This window comes from Anomaloglossus baeobatrachus, chromosome 7 (genome assembly GCF_048569485.1).
Source record: "Anomaloglossus baeobatrachus isolate aAnoBae1 chromosome 7, aAnoBae1.hap1, whole genome shotgun sequence".
Taxonomy (NCBI): Eukaryota; Metazoa; Chordata; class Amphibia; order Anura; family Aromobatidae; genus Anomaloglossus; species Anomaloglossus baeobatrachus.
This window is the reverse complement of record NC_134359.1, coordinates 104711411-104730993: the sequence shown is the minus strand read 5'-3', so window position 1 is coordinate 104730993 and position 19583 is coordinate 104711411. Positions and strand designations below refer to the sequence as shown.

At 43.8% G+C, this 19583-nt stretch overlaps 1 protein-coding gene across 1 annotated transcript in view; it reads left to right on the top strand.

Moving 5' to 3' along the window:
• CPS1 (carbamoyl-phosphate synthase 1) overlaps nt 1-19583 on the top strand; it is a 175390-nt gene that overhangs the window by 21527 nt on the left and 134280 nt on the right. The window contains exons 6-14 of the mRNA XM_075317540.1: nt 1608-1700; nt 7777-7866; nt 9547-9675; nt 9777-9880; nt 10734-10875; nt 10965-11042; nt 11577-11675; nt 11931-12026; nt 19091-19280. Coding sequence (XP_075173655.1) covers nt 1608-1700; nt 7777-7866; nt 9547-9675; nt 9777-9880; nt 10734-10875; nt 10965-11042; nt 11577-11675; nt 11931-12026; nt 19091-19280 — 1021 coding nt within the window. The remainder of the gene's footprint in view (nt 1-1607; nt 1701-7776; nt 7867-9546; nt 9676-9776; nt 9881-10733; nt 10876-10964; nt 11043-11576; nt 11676-11930; nt 12027-19090; nt 19281-19583) is intronic.

The window sequence follows — 19583 nt, the reverse complement described above, 5'->3', positions numbered from 1 at the left end:
AAGACAGGCTATAATCCGATGAGAGCCTAAACGAAGATAATAGTTATGGGACCAGTGAGTCTCGCCCTGTATGCAGCTTTGTGCTAATGCCAGAATGTCTCTTAAAGAAAACGTTTTTGCAGACTTTTCTTCTCAGAAAATACTTTGTGACCAACAATCTAAAACTGTCTACATCAAGAAAGAAGATATCGATGTATGCTGTAATTAACAAAAAAAATGAAAGGGGTTGTCCACTACTAGGACAACACCTACTCAATCCCCATGTTTGCCCACATTAACATAAAAAAGCTTACACTCAACTCCCGTGCAGGCACCTTCAGCACTTGCTCTCCCGGGGATCTCATGACGTTGTTGTGTTACGTTAGCCCCTCACCCTGTCACCACTGGCTTCACTGACCACTCCTTCGAGCATATTAAGCTGGTGAAATAAGTATTGAACACGTCACCAGATGACCATAAATTAAGTTGTGTGATAATGAGAAATGACACAAGGAAAAAGTATTAAATACGCTGAAATTTATTTAGTACTTGGTTATGGCAGCTTCAAGATGCCTCCTGTATGGAGAAACTAGCTGCATTCGTTGCTCAGGTGTGATTTTGGCCCACTTTTCCAATCAAACACTGTTCAAATTCTGCAGGCTCCGTGGGCTTCTTCTTCTATGAATTCTGAGCTTTAGTTCCTTCCATAACTTTTCCATTGGATTCAGGTCAGGTAATTAGCTTAGCCAGTCTAGTAGCTTTATTTTCTTTCTCTGAAACCAATTGAGGGTTTCCTGGCTGTGTGTTTGGGATCATTGTCTTGCTGAAATGTCCATTCTTGTTTCATCTTCATTATGCTGGTAGATGGTGGCATATTTTTTTATCAAGAATGTCTCTGTACAGTTGTCCATTCTCCCTTGCTTCAATTATATAAGTTTGCCAGTGCTGTCTGCTGAAAAACAGCCCCACACCCTGATGTTTTACAAACTATTGAATTCTGTTCACAACTTAAATAATAAAAAAAAACTATACATGTTTGGTATCCACGTACCTGTACTGACCTGGTGAATCATACTGGCAGGTTAGTTTTACCAAATAGTTAACATGGTAAATAAAACCCCGCAAAACAATTGTGGAATTGCTCTTTGTTTTGCAATTTCACCGTATTTGGATTCTTTTTTCCAGTACACTAAATGGTAAAATGAATACTGTTATTCAAAAGTACAACTCGTCCCACAAAAAAAGACCTCATATGGCTATATTGATGGAAAAATAAAAAACGAAAATAGCAAGATGGTGAAGGGGTTAATTTATGGACACCTATGGTTTGATATCTTTGCCTTTGTGGAATGGATGGGTTGTTACCGACATCTGGTGAGAAATTGATGTCAATAGGACCTTTAGAAATATCTTTATTTAGCAAATAGGTGACGTTTTCAATACTTATTTCACAGCAATAGATGGCCATTTCCTCTTAAATTGAACAATATATGAAGCTATAGAAGGCAAATGGTGCAACATTTATGATGACACTCAATTGCAAAAATGACATTAAGCCAAAATACATACATATAAGTGAAAATGTCCGTATTCTTTATTCTGAGCTATCCAATTTTTTCTCTATCCAGGGCAATGTATTAGGTAAAATCGAATTTGAAGGCAAACCAGTGGAGTTTACTGATCCCAACAAAAGGAACCTCATTGCAGAAGTATCAACCAAGGTGAGAAAATATAACTTCTGTTCTTTCAGAATATGAGAAAAACAGTGTCACCAACAAAAAGGTGATGTGATTGGGGTAAATATTCATGTATCTTACTTTTGGGCGGCCACTATAATGTTACACAATACGAAATGCCAAATGATACTCCATTAAATCAAACCAACGTTATAGTTAATAAATAGAAATGTAAGCACTTTAAAGGGGTGGTTCACCCATTTTTTTATTTTCTATATGAGTGTAACTTACCATTTTAGGTGTTTTCTTCATTGGCCTCTATTTGCAGTTCTGGCACTGAGCGGCGCTATCCTGCATGCTCAGTGCCGGTCACATGACCCCCCTGGTGCTGCGGCTGCTGGTATCCTCTGACATCCCGTCAAGTTCTAAGCTCTCAAACTGGACGGGTACGCTAGAGGATGCTGGCGCCATTCACAGTGATTGACAGGGCTGTGGGTGGTGACTACCGCACGTCACAGCCCAGCATCGAGGGGAGGATCCGGAGGTGAAGAGGGCTGAGCATCCGGCACATTGGTGAGGCACGGGCCGCCAGTGTGGAGTACAGGGGGGGTTTCTTCAGCTGAAACCCCCCCCTGTCACGTAAGTATCTGATCTCACTCTCCACCCGTCCGCTCTGCTCCAATGACAGGAGAGCGGGCGGTGTGATCATATACACCCACCAGCACTACAGGACGCAGCAAGACACTGACAAGCTGGTAACATGCAGCATTGCATGTGTCAGAGCAGAGCATGTCACCGCTCTGCTCTGTCACCTGTCCTGCTACATGGGGCCAACTGTCTCCACTCTGTCACCTGCACCACAAGTCACAGAGTGGAGCAAGTTGGTGACAGAGCACCTCTCTCCCTCTCTCTCCCCCCCCTCTCTTCTCTCCCCCCTTCTCTCCCTCCCCTCTCTTCTCCCCCCCTCTCTCTTCTCCCCTCCCATCTTCCCACCCCATCTCCCCCTCCTCTTTTCCCTCTCTCTCTTTTTCCTCTCTCTCTTTTTCCTCTCTCTCTTTTTCCTCTCTTTTCCCCCTCTCTCTCTTTTCCCCCTCTCTCTTTTTTCCCCCTCTCTCTCTTTTCCCTCTTTTCCACTCTCTCTTTCTTTTCCCTCTCTCTCTCTTTTCCCCTCTCTTATCTCCCTCTCTCTTTTCCCCTCTCTCTTTTTCCCTCTCTCTCTCTTTTCCCTCTCTCTTTTTCCCTTTCTCTCTCTTTTCCCTCTCTCTCTCTTTTCCCTCTCTCTCTCTTTTCCCTCTCTCTCTCTTTTCCCTCTCACTCTCTTTTCCCTCTCTCTCTCTTTTCCCTCTCTTTTCCCTCTCTCTCTTTTCCCTCCCTCTCTCTTTTTCCCTCCCTCTCTCTTTTTCCCTTCCTCTCTCTCTTTTCCCTCTCTCTCTTTTCCCTCTCTCTCTCTTTTCCCTCTCTCTCTTTTCCCTCTCTCTCTCTTTTCCCTCGCGCTCTCTCTCTCTTTTCCCTCGCGCTCTCTCTCTCTTTTCCCTCGCTCTCTCTCTCTTTTCCCTCGCTCTCTCTCTTTTCCCTCGCTCTCTCTCTCTTTTCCCTCGCTCTCTCTCTCTTTTCCCTCGCTCTCTCTCTCTTTTTCCTTGCTCTCTCTCTCTTTTTCCTCGCTCTCTCTTCCCTCGCTCTCTCTCTCTTTACCCTCTCTCTCTCCTGGCATGGTCAGTACAGAAATCTCTCGATTGTGGAGGGATGAGAGGGAGTAATAAACATGGAGTCCCTAATGTGTCTGTGTATTTATTTGTAATAAAGTATTTTTCTCTGTGTGGTGTCTTTTTTTTTTTTTTTTTAACCCTTTATTGGAGATTCTTAATGGCCGGGTCAAACTTGGCCTGACATTAAGAATCTCGGGCTTTATAGCAGCTGGTAAAACATAGCTGGTATTAAGCCCTTATTACCCAGCGTGCCACCTGGCACCAGGGCCATTGGAAGAGTTGGATACAGCACCAGAAGATGGCGCTTCTATGAAAGCGCCATTTTATGGGGCGGCTTTGGAATGCAATTCGCAGCGGGGGGGGGGGCAGAAAGCTTGGGCCACCCTGTGCTGTGCATTCCAATACCCAGCTGCCTAGATGTACCTGGCTGGACACAAAAAAAAGAGCAAAGCCCATGTCATTTTTTTTTTTAAATTATTTCATGAAATTCATGAAATAATTTAAAAAAAAGGGTTTCCCTATATTTTTGGTTCCCAACCGGGTACAAATAGGCAGTTGGGGGTTGGGGGCAGCCCGTACCCGCCTGCTGTACCTGGCTAGGGTACCAAACATATGGCAAAGCCCATGTAATTTTTTTTTTAAGTTTTTAGGCAAAAACCTTTAAAAATGGTTGCTGCGGTGGAGTTGGGTCATATCGGCGTCTCCGTTCTCCGGTGCCGGCGCCTCCTCTTTCAACCATCTTTTTCGTCCTTCTTCTGAAGCCGGGGTGCATGACGCGTTCTACGTCATCCACACGTGCCGGCATTCAGGTCCTGCGCAGGCACACTTTGATCAAAGTATTGTAGTGCGCCTGCGCGGGACTGGCGAGTATGTATGACGTAGGACGCGTCATGGACACAGGCTTCAGAAAGAGGACGAAGATGACCTTAAGAAGAGGTGCCAGCACCGGAGATGCCCATATGACCGAACTCCACCGCAGCAACCGTTTAGGTAAGTATCATAAAGTGATTTTTATGTTCTCACAGCTGCCTGGGCTCTTAAATACAACATGTTAAAATGCTGTATATAAGAGCCCACTGGTGGTGGTCGCAGCGTATAGGCCCCAAATCTACTGACAGGTTCCTTTAACTGATTACTGTATTTCATAATGATATTTATTCAAAGTTATCAAGTAATGACATTTTCTGTGGTTCTGTATAATCATCATCATTATTCAGTATCGTTATCATGCAAATTTTGAAAATTGTCGCAGTGTTAGGGAATTTTCACGATTGTTGCAAAAACACACAGCCTGAACACAACCTTGGGGTATACTATTCATAAAGTAAAAAGTTAAGAAATGAATAGTTAATGGTTAACTAATTATATGTATAAGTCTTCATAAAAAGACATACATTTCAATTAAATGTATGATCCGGTAATATATTCCCCAATGATGCTGTAAATAGTTGTATTTACTTGTGTTGGGTTTTCTTGAAGGCTGTCCATCCAATTATCTCTATGTTACGATCCCCTTAATAAATGTGCCCGGTCATGTAATTTAATGGTTTATTAGGGAGTTTAGCTGTCACAGTAAGTTAAGAATCTGACACATTTCCAGATGATCTGGGACACAACAGGAGGAATATTTCATAACTCCAATTTGAAGGCTTTAAAAGCCATCTCGTAAAATAGAGTTGACAATAATGAAATTTACCATTGGCAATAATTAGTGAGCACAGTAATCTGTCGGCTTCAGTGATAAACAGCCGCTTAATATGAACCAGCGTGAGGTACATTTCTTTTCAGCAAGAGCCAAAAATTGATTTCTTAACATCTGCTTCTGCCTCCTTCATTAACGCTCTGTTCACACCAAGAAAATAGTCTGAGAATGTCTTCAGAGATGAGGTCTGGTGTAGGAGCTCGTTAGATGCTGCCATGAATGTTATGTGTAGAAGAGGTCCATAGCTTGTTTTTGCAGGAGAGTCATCTTCAAATGTAATAAGTGATTTTGAACTATTAAGTGTTGAAGACAAAAATTTCTTCAAAGATCTGGACTCAAACAGACATTTCTTCCATTAATCAATTGTTATTATGAGCAAATGAGAAAGGCAAACAGAAAGTCTTCACTGTGCTGGTACGAAGTCCAATTCGACAGTGTTGGCTATAATACTCTGTGCATATAATACGCGGTTGGCACAAAGTGGGTATAGAAATGTGGCAACATTGATGGAAGACATTTTGAGGACTTACGAGCTTAAACAGGTGTCACGTTGGCAAGGAAACTACTGAAGCTAGCAGGAGATATAGCTTCAGAGTGCACTTAGCAGAATAAACACTAGAAGGCGCAAGAGTAGTCAACTAGCCGAGTATGCAACAGGAGGTCTCATCAGTATTACAGGAGCAAACAGGACGTGGTCAGGTGGTAGCCAGGGGTCGGAAGCCAAGAGATAACATAAACAGCAGGAGGGAGAGACTAAGCCGAAGTCTAGGACGAAAATACAGGTCAGAGGCCAGGAAATCTACATAACGTACAAGGAAGAGGAAGTAACAGGTCGGGCCTGGGGAGAAGACTGACAGAACTTGGGAGCACGACAGGCAGGACCGAGGAGTCCGGGAATGGAACAGATGAACCGGAAGGATGACACAGGTCAGGACAAGGAAGCAAGGAACAGGACATATCAAGAAAAACTCATGAAGCCAGGATTGCACACTGAAAGCAGAAACTATTACTGGCGATGCTCCAAAGAAGCCAACCACAGGAACGATGCAGAGTAAGATTAACCCTTCACCTGACCGGAGCCCAAAGATAGCACACCAACAAAAGGCTCAGCAGTGCAGAGCCAGTTATAAATAATGACAACAGAGTTGAACAAATAACAAACAAAAGTACCAAGTGAGAATAAAGGATAAAATGTAACCTTTAATAAATAGACTTAAATTCATATCTGTGTAACTACACACTAACCATATTAAAAACTATACATGGATGCCCAAATTATAAGGTGCACTGTGCAAAAATACCTAGATTGAATGGCACCTGTCTCTATCTGATATTATAGAGACCATGCATAAGTAGCATGTATCAGTATTACCATTCACAGCAGGTATAGACAATATCCAAAATTTTTGGTAAACTCACCAAAATCAATGCTTTGTACTTGGGCCTTGGAGGGGATATACATACAAATAGCTATCAGAGGGACAGTGGTCCTGACTAGACAGCAAAAAACCCTTAACCAAATATATTACAGCATGAATAAAAATGGAAAAATATAAAGTATAAAGTTGATTTTTTTTCACCTATATAGCACCATTAATTTCACAGCACTTCACAAACATCATCACAGTGTCCACTGGGGCACACAATTTAAATTCTCTACCATCATGTCTTTGGAGTGTGGGAGAAAACTGGATTACTTGGTTGAAACCCACAAAAACACAGGGAGAACATAAAATCTCCTTGTAGACATCGTCTTGGTAGGACTTGAATCCAGACTCCAGCACTGCAAAGCTATAGTGCTAACTATTGAATCACCATACTGCCCTGCAAAACATGGTTTCTATTCTGGAGGATTTGTATACCTATTTATAGAAGTTCTCCAATAATGTAAAAAAATGGCTCCATCACATAATTCAAACAGCACAAGAGTAGGACGGCAGATGTTCTATTATATGATGGGGGCCATTATTTGCATTTTCAAAAAAAAAATCTCTCGAGACTTGACTTTCAACTCACGAGATGTATCGTAAGCATACATACCGGTGAGGAGATGGAGAAAGCTCATGGGAGATGTGTATCTCCAGACTGTAGCCCAACTCGACACTGACACGTGATTAGGATAGCTCCTTCTTGAATTATGTGATGGGGTCATGTTACTTACTATAGATCCCCTCTAAATACACATCATGTAGGAAATTTGAATTTTGATTTTACATCACATTTTTTTTTTACCAATTAGGAACACTAGGGATAGGAAAAAGTGTAATAAAGGACAATTAAATTATTATCCATCAGAAAGAACATCAGAAACCAATTATGTGAAAAGGCAATGACATTCCAAATCGGCCAACTTGTGCACCGAATTCTCCCTTTTTGGAAAAATAGACTGACATCTATCAATAAAGTATTGTTTTTAATCAAAGAATTGAGACATTTTAATTCAGAACACTAGTCACTCATCCCTCCTGGTTATAGAGAATACTTTATAATCATGGCGAGAGAAACTCACACCCGTGAGGACAGATTAACATCTAAGGCAACTTGAAGGCTTCAGTGGAAGAGACAGAACTTCTCTCAGTATTTATGTGAAGTAGATGCACCTGGCAGCTTTGCGTTAGATTATAAATATATATAGAAATCTGGAGAAAAGAACCTCAACCACCGACGAGAACAGGATCATTTTACAAAATCATTTTCTTGCAATTCATTTCAGGAGGTGAAAGTATTTGGCAAAGGGAATCCTGTTAGAATTGTAGCCGTGGACTGTGGCGTAAAACACAACATCATCCGTCAGCTGGTAAAGGTAAGACACAAGAAAAGTGACACAATGGTCCTTTAAAAGTCGCAAGGTTTCAAAGGGACGTGGAATTGTGCAAAACTTATGCGACTTTTGCCTTTTCACACCAGTTTAAAGCAGCTCTGCCAAAATGGACAGTGCTTGGGAGGGACCGTCACCAGGGCATGGCTACCTTCATCAAATTCAATAAAAGTGCCAGTGTTTCTTAAGTCAAAAATGCTACTATAGACCGTGGGTGAGGCACATGGAGGTGCATGCATCTGAGATGATGCATCAAATTCAGTGGTGTGCGCCCCCCAATGAATTTGGCACATTATACTCCAGAGAGAGATTCATTAAAACTTAAGTGCCTCACGCACTAGTCTTAATGAATCGGTCTCAAAGTTTATACCCTGCTGAGTGAAAAAGCCTCAATGATGGCCTGTGTATATTATAGCTGCAAAGTAATTTGGTTCTTTTCCATTATTCAGTTTGCTTGTATAGCAAAATAACAATGATGTCTTTAAATGGAACCTATCAGCTACAAAAATGCTATTTACCTACACATATAATGGTAATCTGCAGTTAAAATGGCATTTAAATCATGTCTCGCAGGTTTACTGGAAGCACAGCTACAGGGAGAACATGAAGTTATATTCCTCCTGCAGCCACTTGCTTCTAATCATCAGGGCTGTGCAGGAAGTGGTTAGTTGCTGCTTCTTATACAGATGAAGCGCTGTAATCAAGGCCCCTGCACCCTGATTGACAGCTTGCTTGATAGCCTGCCCAGCATACATACACTGCAGAGCAAGATGACAGTCAAGGTGCCAAGGCGTAATCGCAGCATGCCCTTTGTGTAGTGAGCAGTGACTTTAATAGACTCCTGTACCGTTCCGATGACTGGAAGTGAGAAGTTGCAGTTCTTTTTCTCCATGTAGCTGTGCTCCAGGAAGACAGCCAGACATGATTTAAACACTATTTACCTGCAGATTACCATTACATCTGCAGGTAAATCATATTTTTGTAGTTCTCTCTAAAGATAACATTGTTATTATGCTATATAATAAAACCTAATAGTGGAAATTAACCAAAGGAGCTTCCATAGAGGACAGCAAACCTTATGGCAAAATAGGCAATTATTGTGGCTGATAAGTTCCCTTTAAAGGGGTTGTCCACTACAAGGAAGAACAACCCCTTCTGAATCACCATAGTTCCCCCATATAAAGTAAATCTATACTCACCTGTGGTATGGGTGCTTTTACAGCAATGTTGGTTCTTGTTCTCCCGGGGCTCACATTACATTATGTCACATGAGCCTTTCAGCCAATCAGTGGTTACTTTCCTTTCTATTTCTTCAGATATAACTGACATCCAGAGGAAGTCAGGGAGCTACAGAAGCTCTCACTTCTTTCGGGTGTCAGTTTTATCCCAAGAAAGTGGATTCTGATTGAAGTAACATCACACGAGTCCCAGGAGAACGGGCGCCGACATCTCTGCAATGGTAGCCGCACCAGAGATGACTAAATAGGCTACTATTTTATATGAAGGAACTATGGTGATTAATAAAGGGTTGTCCAAGTAGTAGACAACCCCTTTAAGACTATATATAGAAAAATGATTTGTCGCTCCTAAAAAGATTGTTGTAGACCACATACAAATAAAAGACCTGAACCTAAAACTTATGCAAATTTTATTTTCTGACCTCAGAGAGGAGCAGAGGTGAACCTGGTACCCTGGAATCATGACTTCACAAAAATGGAATATGATGGTCTCTTACTCACAAGTGGACCTGGAAACCCAGAATTGGCCCAGCCTCTAATACAGAATCTGAGGAAGGTTAGTGAGTATTTTGCAAAGTTCAAAAACCCTAAAAAAAGCCAGCTTATCCTATAACATATGTTTAATAGGTACTAGTCAATTGTCTTCTGTTTCTCTAGGTCTTCACTGACCGCAATGAACCAGTTTTTGGTATCTGCATGGGAAATGAGATTGCTGCTTTGGCAGCTGGTGCCAAGACCTACAGGTTGCCAATGGCTAACAGGTGTGAAATTTGTTAGGTTATCAATGAGATGAAAATTTACAGCATTGGAGATAAGTCCTCCTAATACTCACCAAAACAGGATTGTTTCCTAAATGGTTCCTTTTTATCACGTAACAAAGACATTATACCACTACATATATTTAATATAGACCATACACAACATATAAGTATCTGCCCTTATTGTGGAAACAGCTAAAACCTTATTGTAGCTTGAAGTCATTCTCATCTCGATAAATATAACTCAATATCACTTCTCTTTCTGCCTATTTTCTATGACAAGCATCCCCTATAAGCTGCATCTCCCTCATCAACCTCCTTCATTATTATTGAATGACCCCAGTTTTCTGTATTGTACTACCCCGGACAGGCTACTTCCCAACATCTACAGTTATAAACGCCCTAAGACATATCTTTTGTTTATCACTAGTGATGAGTGAATACTAAAATATTCAGGTTTGGGATATTCATACCAAATACCTAGTACTCTTCCGGTATTCGTCACGAATAACGAACCTAATGGAAGTCAATGGGGAACCTGAGCATTTTTCTTAAGGATTTCCAGAAAATTGTTGGGTTCCCCACTGACTTTCATTAGGTTTGTATTTTGGGACAAATACTGGAATACTGAAACATTACTAAATATTTGGTACGAATATCCCGAATCCAAATATTTTAGTATTTGCTCATCACTATTTATCACATTGCGTAACCGAACTTTTCTAAATTACCCTCTCCTTCACCCTTTTATATACTGTATATATATATATATATATATATATATATATATATAGAGCTGAGGACTAATATTTCTATTAAATCCTAACTGCATATGGGTTATATCGCTACTTTTCAGAGGACAGAACCAGCCTGTTATGAACACAATGAATGGACAAGCCTTCATCACTGCTCAGAATCACGCTTACGGGGTAGATAGCAAATCTCTACCTGCCGGATGGAAACCTCTCTTTGTGAACATAAATGACCAGAGCAATGAAGTGAGCAATATTTAAAAGCCTATTATGTTTATTAGTAAGAATTTGTAGAAATTTGGTAAGGATTTTTAGACTCTTCTCTTATGTTACAGGGCATCATGCATGAGACCAAGCCGATCTTTACTGCCCAATTTCACCCTGAAGCCAATCCCGGACCGGTTGACACAGAGGTATGGTAATTGATGCTCAACATTGACGAATAACACCACTTTAACCAGAACTTGTCTGTTAGTTACTACCTTGTTTCTCCAAAAATTAGATGGGGTCTTATATTAATTTTTGCTCCATAAGATGTGTTAGGGCTTTTTTTTCAGGGGATGCCTTATTTTTCTATAAGCAACAATCTAGTGCAGTGGGATGACCAGCAGGACTACCCATTCCAAGTATGAGAGCCTGGCACTTGCCAACCTTTCGGGTCTCATGGGGTCTTTTGAGTATAATTGTTTTTGGGTTCCTTGAATAAGGGTCTATATGTCAATTGATTTACTTTTTTACATGTACAGATACCTGGACACTATTTAAGTTGACTTTTTTTAATGAACTATAACTAGGGCTTATTTTGGAGTAGGGCTTATATTTCGAGCATCCTCAAAAATCATGAAAACTCATGCTAGGGCATCAGTAGGTCTTATTTTCATTGATTCAGGGTATAAGTAACGTACAATAGACATTTATGATCTTCCCGTTCCGTCTCATGTTTTCAGTTCCTGTTTGATGTTTTCCTGTCAATGATAAAGAAGGGTAAAGGCACCACCCTGGCATCTGTAATGCCCAAACCTGCTCTACAGTCTAAAAGAATTGAGGTAGGAAAAAAAACACATCTCTTTAAAATATCACTGCCAGAAATAATACGTTTTAGTAAAATCATTACATGCCTGAGTTATCTTCAATTTTCATTTCTTGCTATTTAAACTTTTATGAATTGGGTATCATTACAAGAAATCATATTTCAATCTATTCTGAATTAAAGGCTTCTTAATTAACTACAGTGTCTCAGTGTGAGCATTAAAGCACTTTTTAAATGTCATGCTGTTTATTTTACATATTCTGACTTGCAGGTATCTAAAGTCCTCATCTTGGGATCTGGAGGTCTCTCTATTGGACAAGCTGGAGAATTTGATTATTCTGGATCTCAGGCTGTCAAAGCTATGAAAGTAAGTTATCCACTTTAATTTGCATCACGTGCAGCATTGTAGCAAAACTTGTGTTTACGGGATAATTGTAGTGGATGTAAGGGATACAGTAGCACTTTAGAGCGAAAGTGGAGCCTAGGGGGCACAAAAGGTCCTTTCAGCCCATATGAGACGACCAACACTATTTAAGACTTGTGATATGTGGGAGATTTTCCATTGGGGCCCACAAACCTCAAATTACGCAACTGCTTGTGTTTTATTTCTATATATGTCATGACTGTAGCTTGACTCTGATGGCGTTAAGTCAGGTGGGAGGGGTCTGTTCTGTTGTGCCTCGTTTCAGGACTCATGCCGCTTTATTATGGTGTGGAGATCTCCGGCACGCCACCTATAATTGTTCCTGCTCTGCAGCGTGCACAACTGTTTTTTGTGAGTTAGCCCTGATCCATTCTGCTACCCAGCTTACCTCTCCCTTACCTCTGTTTCCCTTGTACTGTTTGTCTGCTCTGTCTCCCAGACCCCGGTCCCATTCTTTATCTCATTCCCCTCCCCCTCTTTTGTACTTACTTGCTCTCCTGGCCTCTGACCTCGGTAACATTTTCTAACCACGGTTCTACTTCCCCTTTTTGGCTTCTAACATGACCTCTTGGCTCCTGACCCTCGTGATTCCACCTGTGTCTCAATACCAAAAAAAAGTACCTAAAAGGCTCCAGTAATTCTAAATCAAATAAATTCAATACATACTGGAAATGTCATGTGCAATAGATGTGATTTTATTTTGAGAGAAAAAATTGTGTATACAATATAAAAACATTTAAAATCATTCCAACAAACTGGAATATAAAACACAATTCCGCATCTCTATCACTGAAATAACTATACAGCCAACGGTGTATAACTACTGTCTATACAATAATAGATAGATCTATCCTATTTATGTAAAATACAGTGTATAAGGTGGTACAATCTGATACCATACCTAACATAGGTGCGAAAACCCACAGATGCCAACTGTGCATATACAAAGATGGACAGAGAAAAAACAAACACACTAGCAAGGAGAGAGTTAAATCCCTCGGCTGCAAGGTTACCAGTAAACGTAGGGAGAGGAGGCAGAGTGTCCCACCTGTTTCGGCTTGCTCACTCCCTTGTTCAGACGTGACTTCCTGATTAAAACTTAGGCTTGCTGACTACCCTTTCACTGGTGCTTGTGCCCCCTTGTGGGCTTTAGTCTAACTACTCTTTGGAGTTCTATCTCCATTCTGCTTCTGCGCTCCCTGGTGGACCTGACGATATAGGTATTTATTTTTACTTATTTCACCTTAAAATAAATCTGGCATCAAATTTCACAACAAAAAAGACATATATTAATAAATGGACATCTCAGACTTGGTGTACTTGCTATGAAAATTCATGCCAGACTTGCCTTTTATTTATTTTTTTTAATGATACAATTAATCTCTGCTCATTTAGCCAGATTGACCCTCAATGGTCCTCCTCCCTGCTACTACGAATATCTCACACTGCTCACTACAAGCTGCAGCTGTCAGTCAGGCAGAGATTAAAAAAGTTTGGAATCATAAGCTCTCTCACTTTTTAGATGGAAATGTTTATTTCAATTAGAAGATTATACAGTCACTAGAAGGTGGCCCGATTCTACGCATCGGGTATTCTAGAATTTACGTATTGTGTAGTTAATGTATGATTTTTGTTCTATATATGTAGATGTTGTTGTGTGTAGTTACCAAGTGTTTGTGTAGGGCGCTGTACATGTTCTGGGTGTTGTCTGGGTGTGGCGGGGGGTGAGAGCGGTGTTGTTTGTGTGTTGCGTTGTGTGTGTGTTGCGTTGTTTGTGGAGCGCTGTGTGTGTGTGTTGCACGGTTTGTGTGGGTGTGGGGTGTGTGTGTGTGTTTTGGTGGGAGGTATGTTTTGTGCAATGTGTGTGTTGTGCGGCATGTGTGTATATTTGTGTGTGCCGCGCTGTTTGTGTGTTGGGTGTCTGTGTAGGGCGGTGTTTGTGGTTCCCAGTGTGTGTGTGGTGTTGTGCAGTGGGGGGAGGTGTGCACCCTCCATCGTGCTCCATCCCCCATGCTGCGCACCCCCCATCGTGCTCCATCCCCCATGCTGCGCACCCCCCATCGTGCTCCATCCCCTATGCTGCTCACCCCCAATCGTGCTCCATCCCACATGCTGCACACTCCCCATCGTGCTCCATCCGCCATGCTGCGCACCCCCCATCGTGCTACATCCCCCATGCTGCGCACCCCATCGTGCTCCATCCCCCATGCTGCGCACTCCCCATCGTGCTCCATCCCTCATGCTATAATAGTTCTCCTATTATACTCAGAGAGGAGTATAATAGGAGGACTATAATAGGAGGAGTAGTCCTGGGGGGAGAGGAGTATAATGCCGGCTCCCTGCACATGTGTACCGGGAGCCGGTGTATGCTGGTAACTATGATACACATCGGGTAACTAAGGGACCTTAGTTACCCGATGTGTATAATGGTTACCAGCGTTCACCGGCTCCGTCACGATCCCAGCAGCGCAAGGTTATGTCTGGCGATGCGTGCGGAGGGCCAAGGCAAGAGGCCAATCCGTGCGAGGGTGCGGGGCCAGGCTGAGGCGAGCTACCAATCCGTGGGGGGGGGGGCCAGGCCGAGGCAGCGGCCAATCAGATGCTTGTCACCGTAAGGACACAATTTTGGAGCAAGACAGACAGACAGACAGACAGACAGACAGAATAAGGCAACTATATATATAGACTAGAAGGTGGCCCGATTCTACGCATCGGGTATTTTAGAATTTACGTATTGTGTAGTTAATGTATGATTTTTGTTATATATATAGATGTTGTTGTGTGTAGTTGCCAAGTGTTTGTGTAGGGTGCTGTACATGTTCTGGGTGTTGTCTGGGTGTGGCGGGGGGTGAGAGCGGTGTTGTTTGTGTGTTGCGTTGTGTGTGTTGCGTTGTTTGTGGAGCGCTGTGTGTGTGTTGCGCGGTTTGTGTGGGTGTGGGGTGTGTGTGTGTGTTTTGGTGGGAGGTATGTTTTGTGCAATGTGTGTGTTGTGCGGCATGTGCGTATATTTGTGTGTGCCGCGCTGTTTGTGTGTGGGTGTCTGTGTAGGGCGGTGTTTGTGGTTCCCAGTGTGTGTGTGGTGTGTTGTGCAGTGCATGTGTGGCAGTGTGTGTGTGTTTTGGGGGGAGGTGTGCACCCCCCATCGTGCTCCATCCCCCATGCTGCGCACCCCCCATCGTGCTCCATCCCCCATGCTGCGCACCCCCCATCGTGCTCCATCCCCCATGCTGCGCAATCCCCATCGTGCTCCATCCCCCATGCTGCGCACCCCCCATCGTGCTCCATCCCCCATGCTGCACACCCCAATCGTGCTCCATCCCCATGCTGCGCACTCCCCATCGTGCTCCATCCCCCATGCTGCGCACCCCCCATCGTGCTCCATCCCCCATGCTGCTCACCCCCCATCGTGCTCCATCCCCCATGCTGCACACCCCCCATCGTGCTCCATTCCCCATGCTGCGCACCCCCCATCGTGCTCCATACCCCATGCTGCGCACTCCCCATCGTGCTCCATCCCCCATGCTGCGCACTCCCCATCATGCTCCATCCTCCATGCTGTGCACTCCCCATCGTGCTCCATCCCCCATGCTGCGCACTCCCCATCGTGCTCCATCCCCCATGCTGCGCACCCCCCATCGTGCTCCATCCCCCATGCTGCACACTACCCATCGTGCTCCATCCCCCATGCTGCGCACTCCCCATCGTGCTACATCCCCCATGCTGCGCACCCCCCATCGTGCTCCATCGCCCATGCTGCGCACCCCCCATCGTGCTCCATCCCCCATGCTGCACACTCCCCATCGTGCTACATCCCCCATGCTGCGCACTCCCCATCGTGCTACATCCCCCATGCTGCGCACCCCCCATCGTGCTACATCCCCCATGCTGCGCACCCCATCGTGCTCCATCCCCCATGCTGCGCACTCCCCATCGTGCTATATCCCCCATGCTGCGCACCCCCCATCGTGCTACATCCCCCATGCTGCACACCCCATCGTGCTCCATCCCCCATGTTGCACACTCCCCATCATGCTCCATCCCCCATGCTGCGCATTCCCCATCGTGCTCCATCCCCCATGCTATAATAGTTCTCCTATTATACTTAGAGAGGAGTATAATAGGACTATAATAGGAGGAGTAGTCCTGGGGGGAGAGGAGTATAATGCCGGCTCCCTGCACATGTGTACCGGGAGCCGGTGTACGCTGGTAACTATGATACACATCGGGTAACTAAGGGACCTTAGTTACCCGATGTGTATAATGGTTACCAGCATTCACCGGGTCCGTCACGATCCCAGCATTGCAAGGGTATGTGTGGCGCTGCTGGGATCGTGACGGAGCCGGTGTACACTGGTAACTATGATACACATCGGGTAACTAAGGGACCTCAGTTACCCGATGTGTATAATGGTTACCAGCGTTCACCGGCTCCGTCGAGATCCCAGCAGCGCAAGGTTATGTCTGGCGATGCGTGCGGAGAGCCGGGGCTAGCGGCCAATCCATGCGGAGGGCGGGGCCAGGCCGAGGCGAGCGACCAATCCATGGTGGGGGGGCGGGGCAAGGCCGCTGAGGAGCCAGTGTACACTGGTAACTATGATACACATCGGGTAACTAAGGGACCTTAGTTACCCGATGTGTATAATGGTTACCAGCGTTCACCGGCTCCGTCACGATCCCAGCACCACAAGGTTATGTCTGGCGATGCGTGCAGAGGGCCGGGGCGAGCGGCCAATCCGTGTGGGGGGGCGGGGCCAGGCCGAGGCGAGCGACCAATCTGTGGGGGGGGGGCAGGCCGAGCCAGCGGCCAATCAGACGGTTGTCACCGTAAGGACACAATTTTGGAGCAAGACAGACAGACAGACAGACAGACAGAATAAGGCAATTATATATATAGATTCTCACATAGATAATGGCTGGGGGACAGATCTGCTTAAAAGGAAATCTGTCAGAAGGTTTTCACTCCTCAAATTACTTATATATGCAAGTCGCTCTTTCAAAGACAAGTTCAGCAATACCATTACATGTTCAAACCTTTTTTCGATTACTGAGGAATCACTATTATGGATCTGAAGCCTCTGTCACTCCAGCTCTATTCCCCACCAGCACCACCTCCTTCTGCTTGACTGACAGCTTCCATGTTATGTGGCTGCAGGCAAGCAAAGGAACTATCAGAAAAGCAGGGGGAAGTAGCTCTTGGTAGGGAATAGAGCTGGAGTGACAGAGGCTTCAGATCTACAAATAGCTCTTCAGCTTCTTTTGCACATTAATTAAAATGCTGATTTCTTAGTAACAGAGGGATGGACTGGTCATGTAACAGCATTGCTGGACTTGTCTTTGAAAGAGTTACATGCTGATATAAATAGTGTGTGAAATCCTGGTGACATATGCCTTTTAAGCCTGAAATGTTACACTAGATACCTTAGGCCTCTTTCACACGTCCGTGTCTCCGGCATGTGTATGGTCAGTTTTCTCACGTACTGGAGACACGTGCACACGTAGACCATTTAAAATCCATGGGTCTGCGTTCATGTGCGTATTCTGCCATGGACCGTGTGTAAGTGTGGAGCATACGTGTGCCCATGTGCTCCACATGTAGACATGTCCACGTTTTCTCTGGCATCACGGGTGTCACGGAACGCAAACGGGTCAAACGTAACAGAAACGGACCACACGGATGTGTTCCATGTGACACACGCTGGAGAAAACTGCGTATCTGCGAGAAAAAAAACAAACCTTTTCTCACCTTCTCCAGCCCTCCTGTCTCTGCCGCTGCTGTCACTTGCTTCCGACCGCCGCTCATTATGCTAATTGAATATTCACTTCACTGCGGCCGGAAGCAGCAGCAGCGGGGAGTCGGCAGGACCGGAGACCGAAGATCAGCACCACGGACATCGATGCCAGGGACAGGTGAGCAGAAAGTTCCCGTTCTCCATGTGTTATCACGGATAACACACGGAGAACACACGTGTGCCATACGGACGTGTAAAAGAGGCCTAAAACAGTACGTATTTGCATGATATAATTTCCATCACAAACTCCATAAACAAAATCATGGATCCATGCAAGTAAGTTCTACCTCCTTTCTCAGCAATATAATGGTCCTGCTTTATAGAACAGAAATATCATGTAAAAGGGTTTTTACACAAACAAAGTTATTTTTAAATTAATTTTAAAGTTCATTGTAATCAATAGATCTTGGAATAATAATATTTTGCACAATTCGATGTGTTTAATAAAAATGTTCCTGTGCTGAGATAATCCTATATATGTGTCCCTGCTATGTACTGTGTAATGGCTGTGTCTGACCGTACAGGGACATGGTCTGGTCATACCACAGCAAAAGAGCGCATAAAGACTTCACAGCACAGGATCATAGCTGATTCTTTTTGTGAGGTAAAACATTCCCTTCCTGTCTTTAAAGAATGTTTTACCTCAAAGAATTATTTGCAATCCTGTGCTGTAATGTCTTTATACTTTTTACTTCCCTCCCCTACCCAGGATATGTGATATGATCAGACCATGTCCCTGTACGGTCAGACACGGCCATTACATAGTACATAGCAGGGACACATATATAAGATTATCTCAGCACAGGAACATTTTCTTTAAACGCATCCAATTGTGGAAATGATTATTATCCCAAGATCTATTGATTAAAATAAACTTTGTTGTGGGGGGGACCCTTTAAGTATTTAACTATTTATTAAAATAAAGCTGTTTCAGGCCTCAATGCATGATCTGTAAACTATGGATAGTGATGGCCAACAAGCATACAACAGTTTTCTATACTTGCAGTAAACCGTTTTATACAGATTTAATTTCACATCATATTATTGGAATACAAGTACCATATTGGCAGATTTTTCCTTCACGCTTATTGACCTGTGCTCTTCATAGAGACATGTAGCCCTCTTTGTGTGAATTCTTGGATATAACTGCTGTAATAGGTTGTAATTGTACTATTGAGCTAAACTATTTCTGATATTAACACCCTATGTGATCCATAGGAAGAGAGTGTGAAAACAGTCCTCATGAACCCCAACATCGCCTCAGTCCAGACTAACGAGGTGGGCATCAAGCAGGCAGACACCGTCTATTTCTTACCCATCACACCACAATTTGTCACAGAAGTTATTAAAACAGAGCGACCAGATGGCATCATCCTGGGGATGGGTGGACAAACTGCCCTGAACTGCGGTGAGTATACCTTGTTAAATTTTGTTAGTTTTGTTTATGAGATAGATATTCAGAACTGGGAAATGTTTTACACTTGCTGGGCTGCTAATGGGGGTGTCTAATAGACTATTAACCCCTGGGTTTGATGCCAGCTGTCAATTCACACCTGACATCAACCCTAAAAGAATTACCCCGATTGCCACTGCACCAGGGCAATCGGGAAGAGCCAGGCAAAGCTCCAGAATTGGCAAATCTAATGGATGCGCCAGTTCTGGGGCGGCTGCAGGCTGTTATTTTTAGGCTGGGAAGGGCCAAATAACCTTG